Below are 14,293 nucleotides of genomic sequence, written 5' to 3' on the forward strand. Positions count from 1 at the left end.
AAACTTAACTTAAGCTTAAAAACATAAAATATGTATGGGTTTTTTTCCTTTAGTAAAATTTTACTGTTAAGAACTTCAAGAGGTGCCTGGTTTAGTTTTATCTTTCAATCATTATACCTTAAATAAAGATGAAAGATCAAAAGGATGAGTAATGAAGAATACTGTAGCTCATTTTGCTCATGATTACCAGGGGTGCCAATATTTGTGGAGGGCACTGGATGGCCTGTACTGTCCAGTCCACACTCTGTGCACCTACACATGATCTACATATGTGTTTCGCTCCCCAGGCCTGTGTTTACCCCATATTCTCGTGTTGATTAAGCCACACTTATGTGCTTCTAATGCTTGGACTGCTTCTTTTCCCCTATACTTTTCATCTAGATCTCACTCAGCCTCTTGTGCTTGTGTCAGTGCATTTGGCCTTTGGCATACAATGTGAATAAATGAATACAACATGCTTTTAATCTGCAAACACTATGTATTTACAAATGTGCCTAACTGACCTCCGCAGCATCACGTCTGTGTACTGAATAAGCAGTCTTTGACAATGGTGTTGGATTAATTGCTTGAAAATAGGATTGCTCAAGTAATATGCCATCATTTAAGGGTATTTGACAGCCCTGGTGCAGCTGTTTTAGACAGTGATTACCACCCCACAAACCTGTTCTCCCCTCACACAAGAGTAAAGTTTAAAATATATAATATAAAATAAAATAAAATAAAGACTTGTGCCTAAGCTGCTACAGCGCTGTCTGCCTCACTGCCCAGTGGTGTTCTAGTGAGATATAGAGGTGTGTCTAGGGAAATAACAGATGCCACCCAGATAGATAGATAGTGTGGTGTTAGCTGGATGAATTGTCTTGGCACAGCTTTCAAAAGCACAAGAAAACACCACAAAAACTCCTGCACATCCTGCCAGAGGTGTGGCTCTGCTTTCTCTTTGCATGCAAGGTTTTGTTCAGACAGCAACTATAGACAGTTATGCTTGGAAAGTAATGTAGATTTAGACAACTATTATTGTCTGGAGCATTATTTCAATAATGCTAAATCAACAATGTCATCATGATTTGTTGTTTGGTAATATAATTACAATCTAGGCTTACTTTAAATATTTCTTAATGTAGTGGTTGGTATAATGTCGTGAGTAAGATCTCTGCCTTCTAGGCTGGAGACTGGGTCTCAATCCTCCGCCTGGATAAGCATCCTACATTATACGAATAAGAGTCCCTGGGCAGGACTCCTAACACTGCCTCCACCTACCTGTGTAAAATGTAAAAATTGTAAGTTGCTCTCTCTGCCAAATGCTGTAAATGTAGTAATATATCAATAATTTAGAATACAAGTTTGGTAGGTAAAACAATGTGGTTGGTATTACAATTACAATCTAGCCTGGCTTCAAATATTACTTAATTTAGTAATATAGTAATAATTTAGAATAAAAAATTGGCAGTATATTAGTTTGTTAAAATGAGAACAAGTGAAAGTTGAGTGTTAATGTTACAAGCTGTCAGGACAGAAAATTAGCAGATTCTTAGCAAAGGTGACCCCCTAATTTATTTTTTATCTTGTGGCATCCAGGTTTGAGCACCGCTGCAGTAGACAATGCAACAACTATACAAGAAAAGTCACCTGATGATGTCACATGTTTGTAGAGGACTATGGAAATGTAGGACTAACACTATAAAAGTCTTAAGAGAGCCGCTTGTTCTTGGATCTGACCAACTTAAATGACCTAAAAATGCCAAACTTTGCAGCAACATATTTGCAGTGCTTTCTCTATGAGCTTGTGAAATGTAGCTTTAGTCTTCTGTTTCCTGTTATATGTGTTGGTGGTTAACATTGCACCTGCTTGCTACCTCTGTGACCAGCTTTTTCCTGCCATCATAAAAATACAAAATGTGGTATAGCACTACTTTGGGTGTAACCCTGAAAGTTGATTGTAAACTGCTGATGGTAGTTGTATTGAACTCCACACAGCATTATGCTGTAAATGGATACTAATAATTCAACATTAATGGCAGTGAATCACATAGTTTATTGTTAAGCGATATCAGGAAGTGCAGGATGTTTTCCAATCAAGCACATTGCTGCTTAATCTCATTTGTGCCTGTATTAGTTGCAGTAGCTTGTATGAACACACTGAATGTTAGAATGGCTCTCATAGGATTTTGGATGCAGATGCTGTGAACCTGATGGATTTGCTTGTTGACTGGTCGACAAACTGTAATGTGCTTAAATCCTACCATGGTCCTGCATGTTCACTGTCTGATGTCTGGGGCTGTCACTATTGATTATAATAACAATTTGCAGATTATTTAGATTATTTATCGAGTTTTTAAAATGGCCAAACAGAAATGCAGTGTTGAACAATAACAAACCATGCAGACACTTGCTAAGGTTCCTGATTACGTCAATAGAAAATGATCAACAAATGCAGATTTCAGTAACCTAGATTTCAGTATATACAAATGCAGTTTGGAAAAATGAACACATGAATGGCGATTTTCATTCTAAGTTAAACATTTTTTCCTGTAGAGTTAATTGTGGTCCAACAGCGACAGCATGCTTTATGATCATGCAGGTTTGTTTGGGGAGTTGTGGCAGCCCTAGTAATGTCATACATGTCTTCTGTACTAACACTTACATGTGCAATTGTTTGTCCTAACACAGCGGCACATAATCCCATGCAGCGGCCCACCGTGTCCGCAGGAGCTCAGCAGCACTGTTTGTGTTTTAGTCTTATGTGCTGATATTATTTAATGTAGCGCCTGACTTAACCTCTTCCTCATCTTCCTCCTCCTCCTCCTTCTCTTCTTCTTTCTCAGGTCTGAGTGACAGTGGCAGTTCCAGATGCAGAGAGGTTTACAGGCCAGCAGGGGACAGCAGTGAGAACGTAAATGGACACGAGGAGCTGGCGGTCAGGCGGAGGGCCATAGAGCCAGGAGCCTCCTGTTCAACCCCACTGGACCATAATTCCCGCATTGCACCAGGCTTCACTCCCCCCAGCTCGCGGCCAGGGCGTAGACCTATAGGTAACTTGGTGATTGACTGCAAGGATATGTAAAGATTTGTTATATATTTTGCAATGTTTTTTTTTTTTTCTGTTTTTGACTGCAAATTATTCCTCCGAAAGAAAACGTTTTGTTTAATGAAGTCATTTTGTACATCACTTGTATGTAGCAAGCACATTTTTGTAGAGTAAGTTTAAACAGATCCTCACCCAGTAGCTTTTACTTGTATTTTATAGTGGAATTTAAAGTTATGGTCTAAACTAATAAAAAATTATGTGCATGACACAAACAGAAATGCATGTTGGTAATCTATTAGTCTAACACAGGTCTTAATATGGTTTAAATAACAGTTTAATAGTAAAAAAACATGTATTTATACTGTTATGATATGATTTTCTGTATTGATTGGCTTTAAAGGGTTATTTCAATATTTTACATCTAGTCTTTAGTCTAATTAGGATCATGTTTTTGTTAATGTTACATGTTTTCATAAAATATGAATGTTCTGTTTATCACAATTTGATCAATTTGGGCCAATATCTTAGCAAATCACCATCTCTATTTCAGTTACCTCCTTACATGCAAGCATGAAACACACAGTCAGTGTGTGCTGTCTAAGAGAATCCAATACATTTCAATGGGAAGCTGTTCTGTATTAGAACAATATACACACACATGCACGACAAAACACACACAAGTTAAATTACAATAATATATGGCGTGTGAAATATATGTGATTGGATATGTGACTTGATTTATGATTGAAATGAAGTTATTTTGAGATTTTTGTTGTTTTTCCAAAATTGTAACTTTGAATAATGTTAGAAATATGAATTATATAGGGGTCATTAAAATGGTCAAATATTGATTGGATAGGCTGTGTCTCAAAGTAACGAAGCTAAATTTCAGCATTTTCTGTCAGAAAAAAACTGAGGGCCAGTTTCTTTATTTTACTTGGGTCATAAGTCTTTGGTATAAATGGGTTAATAACTGAGACTGGACTCCTCTGCACATCTATAACTCATTCTGCAGGTATTATGATCAGAGAACACGCATTCAAACTCCTAAACAAAATTGGCTTTAGGTGTGTTTTGTGCAGGCAGGCTTATTTTGGCTGGTCATTAAAATGTTTATTTCACTTTGTATGCACACATTTCTGATAAAACATAAGCAAGATTGACCCCTGCTCTCGCTGTCATTGAGAAGAGTCATCTTACAAGGATCATTCCGTCAAGGCTTCCACTTAATTAAGCTTGCTGTTATAACAGCGATTTTGCTCAGATTTAATGTTTATTTGAGTTGCCTGCATCGTTCTTCCATCTCCATCGACTTGCATAAGCAAGCAGGGACAGATACCCAAACACACACAGGAAGACAGTAGTAGCTTTAGGCTGCAGTATAGTGTTACTGCGCTTTTTATATGTTTATGTATGAAACATAAAACACTGCAACACTCTTTTGATGGGAACACATATATTGGTTTATAGGATGATTAAGGTTGTAAACTAGATTAAGATTTGTTGCCTCAAAATTGAGCTAAAAAATGCTCACTATGATAGAGAAGAAAAGCCTGAAAAAAATGGGTATAATGCAGAAGTTTGTAAAAATGATGTGATGCAGAAAAAAGGCTGAAAAATTCACAGTATGATGCAAAAAAAATCCCGTGAAAATGATTTTGACTAACACAGAAGAACAGAAACTGCCTTGCTTTCATGTCCGTGTTATGACGTTGGTAGCATTGCTGAAAGTGTAATGAATCATTTGAATTTCCTCTTTCTCACATGGTTCGCTAGTATTTCCTGTCCCTTGATTCAGGATGACTCTAATGAAAGAGTTGGAATTATATGCCTTCACTTCTCATACCTTCTGTGAAGGGACTTCATATTAAAAGAAAGACACATGAACCACACACAGTCCCACACATACAACCACCGCTTACTCATTCTCACTTCCCTGTGTTCTGCAGGATTAATCTCTGAGGAAGACTTGCGTCTGCACTCCCTTGATGCTGGCTTTGGGTCTGGTGGCCATGGAAACGCAGGTAGGAGCCCCAGTTGAAATCAATAAGTGTTGAGCCTCACTGCTGCCTTTCCCTGGCATTCATTTACTCAGCTATGTGGACAAACAAATAAGCATCCCTCATCTGTCCCTCCTTCTGTCCTTCCAGCAGGCCACAGGCCCGGCTCTGCCGATTACAGCCGCAACACCTCCAGCAGCAGCTCTCCTGTCAACTCCAAAGGTGCATGAGCTCCCCCTATGAAAGCCCGCTCATTTACTATTGTTCTCATAAGACAGGCCAACTATCGCTCTGCGAAATGCTAAAAATCTAGCTAGCAAAATGTTATTGCTGGCTAACAGAGCGTTTTTTCCTTTGCACGAGGTAATGTTCATTTTTAGTGCATCTAGGCTAATGTGTAGCCACGGAGGGGCCAAAGCCACTCAGTTGAATGCCAACAAAATACTCTGATGCCAATGCAAATATCACCAAATGTGTTTGTCATACTTGCTTTCCACATTAAATGAGAGCCTGATAAAGTTCTTCTGCAGTTATCACAAAGTTTCAGTAGACTCCATCATCATGGCAGCATTCATGCCACCATTCGTTGCGCAATCAGGCATAGAACAAAACCTTTTTTTTTTTTTTTTTTTTTAGCAAATATAGATATAGCATTAGCTTGCTCCTTGGCTCCTTGCTCCTAGGCTACAATACTGTGAGAAAGTAATTATAAAAATGCTGTTCAACCATTTGCCCTATATATTTTAGTGTTGTTATATTTCATGTAAGCTAATCGTTATAGTAACTAATTTTAGCCGTGTTTGGTAAATAGTTGTTGGGGTTAATATCCAAACATGTTTCTGCTGTATTGAGGCTTGTCTGGCTAGCTGGTCATCGTCCTCACTATACAGTTGTGATCAAATTTATTCAACCCCCACTGAAATAAAGTGTTTTGGCCAGTTTGACATTGATTTTGATCATTTCAGTCATCTTATTTACAATTATATCAAAGAGGCACTTATAAATTAGACAAATATAACATAACATTTATGATGAAATAACCACAAATGTCTTTTCTGTGCTCACATCATTATCAGTTTTATTCAACCCCCTAGTGACATTACTTTTTAGTACTTAGTACAACATCCTTTTCCACTTATGACATCTTTCAAGCGTGAAACATAGCTTGACACAAGTGTCTTGCAGCGACCTATGGGTATCTTAGCCCATTCTTCATGGGCAAAAGCCTCCAGTTCAGTCACATTCTTAGGCTTGCGCGCTGCAACTGCCTTCTTTAGGTCCCACCAGAGGTTCTCAATTGGATTTAAGTCTGGTGACTGCAATGGCCACTCTAGAATGTTCCAGCCTTTCATCTTCAACCATGCTCTAGTGGACTTGGATGTGTGCTTCGGATCATTGTCCTGTTGGAAGATCCAACGTCTCCAAAGCCGCAGGTTTGTGACTGACTCCATCACATTTTCCTCCAATATCTCCTGGTACTGAAGGGAATTCATGGTACCCTGCACACGTTGAAGCTTTCCTGGACCATTAGAAGCAAAACAGCCCCAAAGCATAATTGACCCCCCGCCATGCTTCACAGTAGGCAAGGTGTTCTTTTGTTCATAAGCCTGGTTCTTCCTCCTCCAAACATAGCGCTGGTCCATTGGCCCAAACAGTTCTAATTCAGTTTCATCTGACCACAGTACACTGTCCCAAAACTTTTGTGGCTTGTCCACATGACTTTTGGCATACTGCAGTCGACTTTTCTTGTTCTTTGGAGTCAGCAAGGGGGTGCGCCTGGGTGTTCTGGCATGGAGGTCTTCGTTATGCAGTGCGCGCCTTATTGTCTGAGCTGAAACTTTGGTGCCCACATCTGACAGGTCTTTTTTTCAGTTCCTTAGCAGTCACGCGGGGATTTTTCTCCACATTACGCTTCAGGTAGCGCACAGCAGTCGCGGTCAGGATCATCTTTCTGCCACGACCAGTTAGCGTTTCCACTGTGCCCTTTAACTTGAACTTGCGAATGATACTTCCGATAGTGTCTCTTGGAATATTTAACAACTTCGCAATCTTCTTATATCCATTGCCATTCTTGTGAAGAGAAATAACCTCTTCTCGTGTCTTCTGGGACCATTCTCTTGCCTTCACCATGCTTGTAAACACACCAGTAGATGTCTAGAAGGAGCTGAGTATCACAGTCCTTTTAAATCTGCCTAATTGGTGCTTATTATGCTTGATTGCTGCTCGTTGACATCCACAGGTGGTTTTAATACCTGATTGAAAACACTGGAATGAACCTCTGTTCTTAGGAGTGGTAGTCGTAAAAGGGGTTGAATAATTGTGTCAATGAAGAAATCACAAAAAGGCCATTTAATACTTCATGAAAAAAACAATTGATGCTATTTTAGTTGCATTTAGTTCTTTAACAAGTCCTTGTAAGATTTAATTATGAACGCAATTACAAATGTGCACTGAATTCCATAAAACCCTTCACAGCATTGGGGGTTGAATAAATTTGATCACAACTGTACCAAAGCTCCTGGTTCTTAAATCTTGCTAGCTGGCCCACCAATCCTGTTAACAGCTCCCCCCAAAATGATAGTCTAGCTATACCACTAGCTCTCTGTATGTGACCCATGTCTACATGTTTATTTGAAGTTTTTTAAACCAAGAAAAATAAACTCTTTTCTGCCACATTAACTTTTATAACATTTGTATAACATTATGTCCATGGTCTAACGACAGGCTGTGGGACAATGTCAGCCAATTGTGTGGCAGCAGTGCAGTGCATAAAATCATGCAGATGTGGGTCAGCAGCTTTAGGTAATGTTCACATAAACTATCAGAATGGGGAAAACATGCCATTAGTGATGTCATGGGGAATATATAAGGAGCTTTTCAAATAATTATGTACATATATTTTATTTATATTGGCCTAAATAAAGGCAAAAAAGTTGCAGCCCGGTGCATGAATATAACATGATTGCAGTTATGTAGCTGTATTAGCTGTAAATATTTAATTATTTTCATTTTGCCCATTAGTCAGTAGTGATGTCATTTTGTTAAAGAGATTACAGTGATGCTCTTTTAATTAGCAGGAAAATGTATAAGATACACAGCAAAATAAAAACTATATAAATACAATGAAAACCAGGTTCTGTACTTGCTATACATCCAGTCATAGATACACTGAAAATGTATATTTTAACTGTAATCATTTCTCACATCATTGCAATATCCTACAACTGTGTCACACATTATTTGTCCATATGGTGCAGTTCTAGTGCTGCCTTTTAGTTAATTAAATAATCCTGGAATGATATTAAAGTTTACATTCTGTCCCAACAGTACAGAATGTGCAGATTGCGGTTCATTGTAGTACTACTGGCACGGAGGTTAAACAAACCATATGAGACGCCTCAAATGATGGTGAATGAATCGCATTAGTCATAACAAAAAGACCAGGATAAAATAATTTTTGGAGAAAAACCAGTATCATGTACTAGATGGAAAACATCTGATATCTAGTCAGTACACAACAGCTTTGTGGCTGAAGTGTCAATTGCACCACATACACGGTAGGATGGCCCTCTGAGAGCACTGCAACATATTTACTTATAGATGCACATTAGCACTTCATTCAGCAACCCTACTAGCCTCACCACATCTCCTAGCAGTGAGGTGATTTCGTTTCTGTTTTGTATCAACATGGTCATGAAATTGTATTCATTTTTCCAAAACACAGCATTTGGTGAATACATTTCACAGACTGAAGTGTAGTTTAAAGGGGAATTTCCATAGATATTTCAGAATTTCTGCATAACATTATAAAGATGTAAATCAAGTCCTTCATAGTGGTTTGATATGAAATGCTTATTTGTTTTTAATTTACTGAGTCGCGCTTGCTCACAGCCAACCAAATGTCTGAAGCCTTTAATGCCTGTAAAAGCTCCCTCAAAAAAGTTATTAAATTAAATAGTTCTGAATATGCTGCCTGATTCATGAGACATTGTTTTATGAAGGTTTTGAGATAAAATCTGGTGTAAAACAGATTTACCGCTATTTTATCATTTGCACATAAAACACTTAAGACATGTAGTTTCACTGGTGGAATTTAATATTAAAATGCCTGTATTTGCTTCGTAGACATGGCAACCCCTGGTTCCTATCACTACCACTGTAAATCAGTCCAATAAATGTCTCTGCAATTAACTATTTCACATCAAACCACTCTGAATGACTGTTTACATCTCAGAGATATAATTATATCAACTTTTTTGAAACATTGATGGAATTTCTCTGTATAAAATTGCATTGCAAGGAAACATCTAATTGCAGAAATACAAAGTGATGGTTACTGAACCGTCAGTTGAACACCTGAAATTGTCAGTAGGACTGTTTTCTTGCCCTGTCAACACTCCACGTGCAGATTGTCTGTCTTTTTGAAGACAGTCGTACTTAAGTAATGTAATTAAAGTGTATGTTTCTTTTAACTTCTGACTAGATAAATGAGGTAGTTTTGAGACAAGGCCCTTCCTTCCTTGTCAGTTGTGCTCCGTTCTCTCCTCAATCCCACTGTTTTGTTAATTCAGATGATTTTGGTTTGTGTATTTCTCCCCTGTAGGTTCTCTGGAGCGTCTGCAGGGCCGTTCTGCCAGTCTCTCCAGTGATGATGTAGTTGGGCTGAGTCATGAGGGCTCTAGAGTCAGTCAGTCCTCTCTGCTGCCTCGAAGCTCCACCTTGCCCTGTGAGACTCCGCCCACTCATCGCTCCATGCTGCGCCCTGCCCCTACCCGCCCTGCACCTATCCGCCCTGCCTCACCAGGAAGTGAGATGGTCACCCTGGAGGAGTTCTTGCAGGAGAGCAATGCCCTCTCACCCCCCACTGTAAGGACACACAGGAAAACAAAAACGTTGATTAAAATTAGAAAGAATTAGAAAGGCCTGTGTTAAAGAGAATACATTTCATTTAAGCACAAATTAGTCAGTGTTTATAAACAGTTTGTCACCCCAAACCACAATTGCTATTATTGATAATAATGAAAATCATAACAATAATAATAATTTATTGTCATCATCATCATCTGTAGTAGTAGTGTTTTTGTTTTATTAAATGTTGTAGTATTCAATTAAGTAAATAAACCTACATTTGAACAGTAGAAATATCCTGATTTAGATCCTGCTGAACGTGAATGCAGTTATTGAGATTGAAGTGTTGACAAAATGTGCGGTTGATTCTGCGTTAAGTGGATTCATTTGTATTCATTTGACATCCTGTATCAACCAATAACGCCGATTTAACCCTCAAATTATTCGCATAATAACTAAAATTAGCTATGACTAGTTATGGCTATGCCCTGCGATGGACTCGCGACCTGTCCAGGGTGTATGCTGCCTTCGGCCCGAAGACTGCTGGGATAGGCTCCAGCATCCCCCCCCGACCCTGACGGAGAAGCGGCTTAGAAAATGGATGGATGGATGGATGGATAGTTATGGCTAAATGTTCAGTGTCAGCTTTTCATTTGTATTCTGTCTTCTTTAAGCTTTTAAGATGTAGCAAAATTTCTTTTTGAATACTATGCGTTTACCCACCAGAGGCAGCATATGAATTGTTGTGGCATAAAAGTTCACCTTTACACTGAAATCACAAAAAGACAAACTTAGGCTTGCTTCAGTTGTTATACTCATCTCTTGTTGCCAGGATCTCATTACCTATAGAATGAAACATCTGCAATTTATGGCGTCTTCAAGGTGGCATTTTATTTACACAGTTAAGGGCCATTAGAGACCTCAGGGGTTAAGATGGTTCAGCCATAAATAATGATGGCTCTGCAGCAGCTTGCTATTTTTGCATGGAAAATTACCCTGCCTCAGAGCTGCCTCAGGTCCTCAAGTCAACAGTGAGATTTCCTACTTGCCCTCACCCCCCATTTCCAATTTAACGTGTGGTTTGTGGTAGTTGCGACTGCACCTTGCCAGCACAGCTATGGTGTAGCAACAGCCTCCCCTAGACTTTTGAAGTCAACCTAAAATCAATAGTGGCTACCTTTTTATGGCCTTTCTTATTGATTTTATCTGATATCGTGAGCTTCTCTGCCTGGCTTGGGCTTAAAGTGCATCAGTGTTTTGTAATTGATGCCCATTAAGCTAATGTCACTAAGTGCTAAAAAAAATGTTTACTACACAGACGCCATATGCTCAGGCATCACTGTGGAAGCCAGCAGATACTCTAGAGTTTATTATCTGGCACCATCTCTCTTCGCATAGCTCTTGTTGTCGCTCTCAAGATCTTGCTCTCACTCTCTCATTCTTTCACTCTCTCTCTCTCTCAGTCTGCCCCATGTATCAATGTAAAATACTTAACAAGCTGCCTTCACAGTGCTTTATGCTTGTGCCCTGAAGCACATAAAGCAGAATGAGTTTCTGGCTCTATGTTTTGTTTATTGTAATCAACCATGCTGGTACTACAGTCCTGGCCAGAGGCTGTATATGTGACTGCTTTTTAAATATTTTTCTCTTTTTCTCCTAGGTGCAAACAGGGAGTCGGGAGGACCTGATGGCGGACTATTTCACCAGAGCAGGCCGACCAGCACCTCTGAGGGATGGAGCCAAGACCCCTACCAGTTATGTCACCCCAACAGTCAAAACGACCTCATCTGGAGGAGATGGACGAGCCTCCAAACCAGGACACAGTGTCAAGCCCAGCATCCGACCCTTAGAGGTTTCTACACCACTTTCTCAGTCTCAAACACTCCCTAACCGTGGAACTGGGAGCCGTCCATCACCTCTGCAGCAATCGGGACCTCGTGGTGTTAATTTAAGTAGCAGCAGCTTGAGTCGCACCTTCAGCCTGGCTTCAGCTGACCTCCTCCACTCTAATGGTCCTGATAGCTACCGGGCTGAGGGAGGATCACCTTCTCAGGCTGAAAGTTTTGTGAGGAGACAACGGGACAGGCCGCAGTCTGCCAGGCCCGTGAGCGGAGACCCCACCCACCTTTCGGTGGACCCCCGCCGCTTTTCTCTGGCCCAGTCGAGAGATGAGCCGCTCTTGCCTGCATCCTCTGCCTCCCCTCAGACAGACTGGGGCTATGGAGGCCGTCCTGGTGCAACAGGAACTCGTTCTGGGACAGCTCATGGCCGCTCAGTCCCACAGCACCACCGTGGCGAGGTCGCATTAGTGACCCCGGTGCGGGCCGTCTCCAGTCTCGGGCTGGAGGAGGTGGAGGAGCACAGCGAGCCCAGGCATGCTGACCCTGTGCCACTAAAGAAGTCAGACTGTGGTGTAGAGGAGCGGCCTATCAGCACCCCAGCCTCCCCAGACCCTAATAATGATCCACAAACCGTGTGGTATGAGTATGGCTGCGTGTAACCCAGGTGGAGCAATCCCTCTCATACTCCCATAGCTGCCTGGACATTGTATATTGACATTCTAAATCAGGGTTTTAGGAAATGGTGAGATCCACCTAAAGGAGCGGGTTATGGTGAGGTCACTCTGTCAGCACTCCCTCAGAAAGCGGCAGTCAACTCTGTCTAGTGCTTTTGGGGGCAGCGATGGTTGTTGACTTTTGACTGATAAAACTACAAAGCAAATAGATTTAAAAGCCCCAAAAAGCATTTGTGAAACCTACTGAACCAACAAAGTAGAGTGTGCTCGCCTGCTTTCTATAATCCTCCCAGTTCTACGTTCAGGACTTATACAAAGCTTGGCAAAGAGATGTGTTTGGGATGGACAGAGCTTAAGAATGTATTCCTTTTTTTCCCCCTCATCTCCTCTATTGAACACCATTTGACTTCCTTCAGCTCTCTGCGGACAGCACAGCTGGCCAGTTTGAGTTCTATTCTGAATGTGCAAATCAAACATTGGGCTTTTGCGTGAGGGACCGCTCCCTGGATAATCACAGAGTAATTACAGTATCCATCTTTAGGAAGCAGACAGCGCAAGTCCATCATTCAGACAGCCTCGGTGGGATCGGTTACTGGAAGCGGCTCCTCACTCTCGCTCCCTGCTGACAGACCTAGCGCTCAACTCCTTTCCGCTGCTGTGGGTTACCACCTATTTGCTAAGGGACCAGGCTTTTGGCAGTGCCTGTTGCTCGAGGGCATGCAAATGGAAGATAATTAACTTGAGGGTGAAAATGATAGAATAAGAAAAGAAATTGGGGAGGGGGGTGGGGGGGGGGTGGTATAAGAGCATTGAGATGAAGTTTGTGGTAAAGAATAAAGAGAGCAGGACTTTCTACACTGAAGTGATGAATATTGACTTGGAGCAGAAAACTCTTCTAACATTTGAGGCATTTTTAGTCCTCAAGGGCATTTCTAGACATGGTGTGTCATCAGACGACAATTAACTTTTCAACACTGTGGGTTTTATGTATGTAAATACATTGATAGAGCACTATGCCAGCAAAATAAGGCAGAGTCTAAACTGAAGTCTTTACACTGGACACATTTGACCTTTCTTTGCTTAGGTTTGAGTTTGTTTTAGTGTTGGATTAGTCTTTACTGTACCAGTAACACTGCGAAACTGTTCCCATGTTCTGATATGCTAGTTTATTTATTGTCTCCCAAATTAAATGACACTGTGCGGATGTGTGTGTATGTGTATGTGTGTGTGTATACATGTTTGCCTCCAAATCACTTTGTTGTGTAGTTGATGGAGCGTGCAGCTGAGTTGTGACTGTATAAAACAAACACGGCACAGTGTAATTAAAGCAGGGAAGCCCCAGTGCACACAACAATTTGTATACTGTGTTGTTTGCATATGTTTAGAACTCCCTGTTTCATTAGTGGCGCTCCTTATTAGCATGGCTTTTGCCATGATGTGAAAGCTCAAGAGGGGGGAAAAAAGAAGTAATCGCTCCCATAGGTGCTCGGACATTATACAATTAATAAATTAGTCTAACCTTGCATGTGTTGAGGAAAAAGCTCTCTGGCTTATGGGGTGTTTGTCAGAGCTTTGAGAAACAGGAAAGTCCCGAGAAAAGGAGTTGGTTAAGGTGAGGTGCTTCTTTTTCTCCCTCAGCAAACGCACATGCATGCACTTATTTTAATCAGGGCACAATCTGAACACACCTTCGGTTACCAATGTACAAACATGCACCATTTTCATACCCTACTTCACACAGACTTTGATTGTTACTTGTGAAGTTTTTTTTTTTGTTTCTTTTGGCTAGTCACCCAATATGATGTGTGAAACTGTGATTGATGCGAGTGTCTCTGTCCATTTGTATAGAAGAAGCTATTGTCCAAAAACTGAACTCTTTGTAATAAAGACTTTCCAAATTAA

General features: G+C 40.6%; 1 protein-coding gene across 2 annotated transcripts in view; it reads left to right on the plus strand.

Moving 5' to 3' along the window:
- ccdc88c (coiled-coil domain containing 88C) overlaps positions 1-14,293 on the plus strand; it is a 78,619-nt gene extending 64,326 nt beyond the window's left edge. For both annotated transcript variants that reach the window (XM_017694524.2, XM_017694526.2), the window contains 5 exons: positions 2,826-3,032; positions 4,978-5,052; positions 5,179-5,250; positions 9,632-9,894; positions 11,537-14,293. In XM_017694524.2, coding sequence (XP_017550013.1) covers positions 2,826-3,032; positions 4,978-5,052; positions 5,179-5,250; positions 9,632-9,894; positions 11,537-12,376 — 1,457 coding nt within the window. In that variant the 3' untranslated portion in view covers positions 12,377-14,293. The remainder of the gene's footprint in view (positions 1-2,825; positions 3,033-4,977; positions 5,053-5,178; positions 5,251-9,631; positions 9,895-11,536) is intronic.

The sequence above is a fragment of the Pygocentrus nattereri genome, chromosome 10, assembly GCF_015220715.1.
Source record: "Pygocentrus nattereri isolate fPygNat1 chromosome 10, fPygNat1.pri, whole genome shotgun sequence".
NCBI lineage: Eukaryota > Metazoa > Chordata > Actinopteri > Characiformes > Serrasalmidae > Pygocentrus > Pygocentrus nattereri.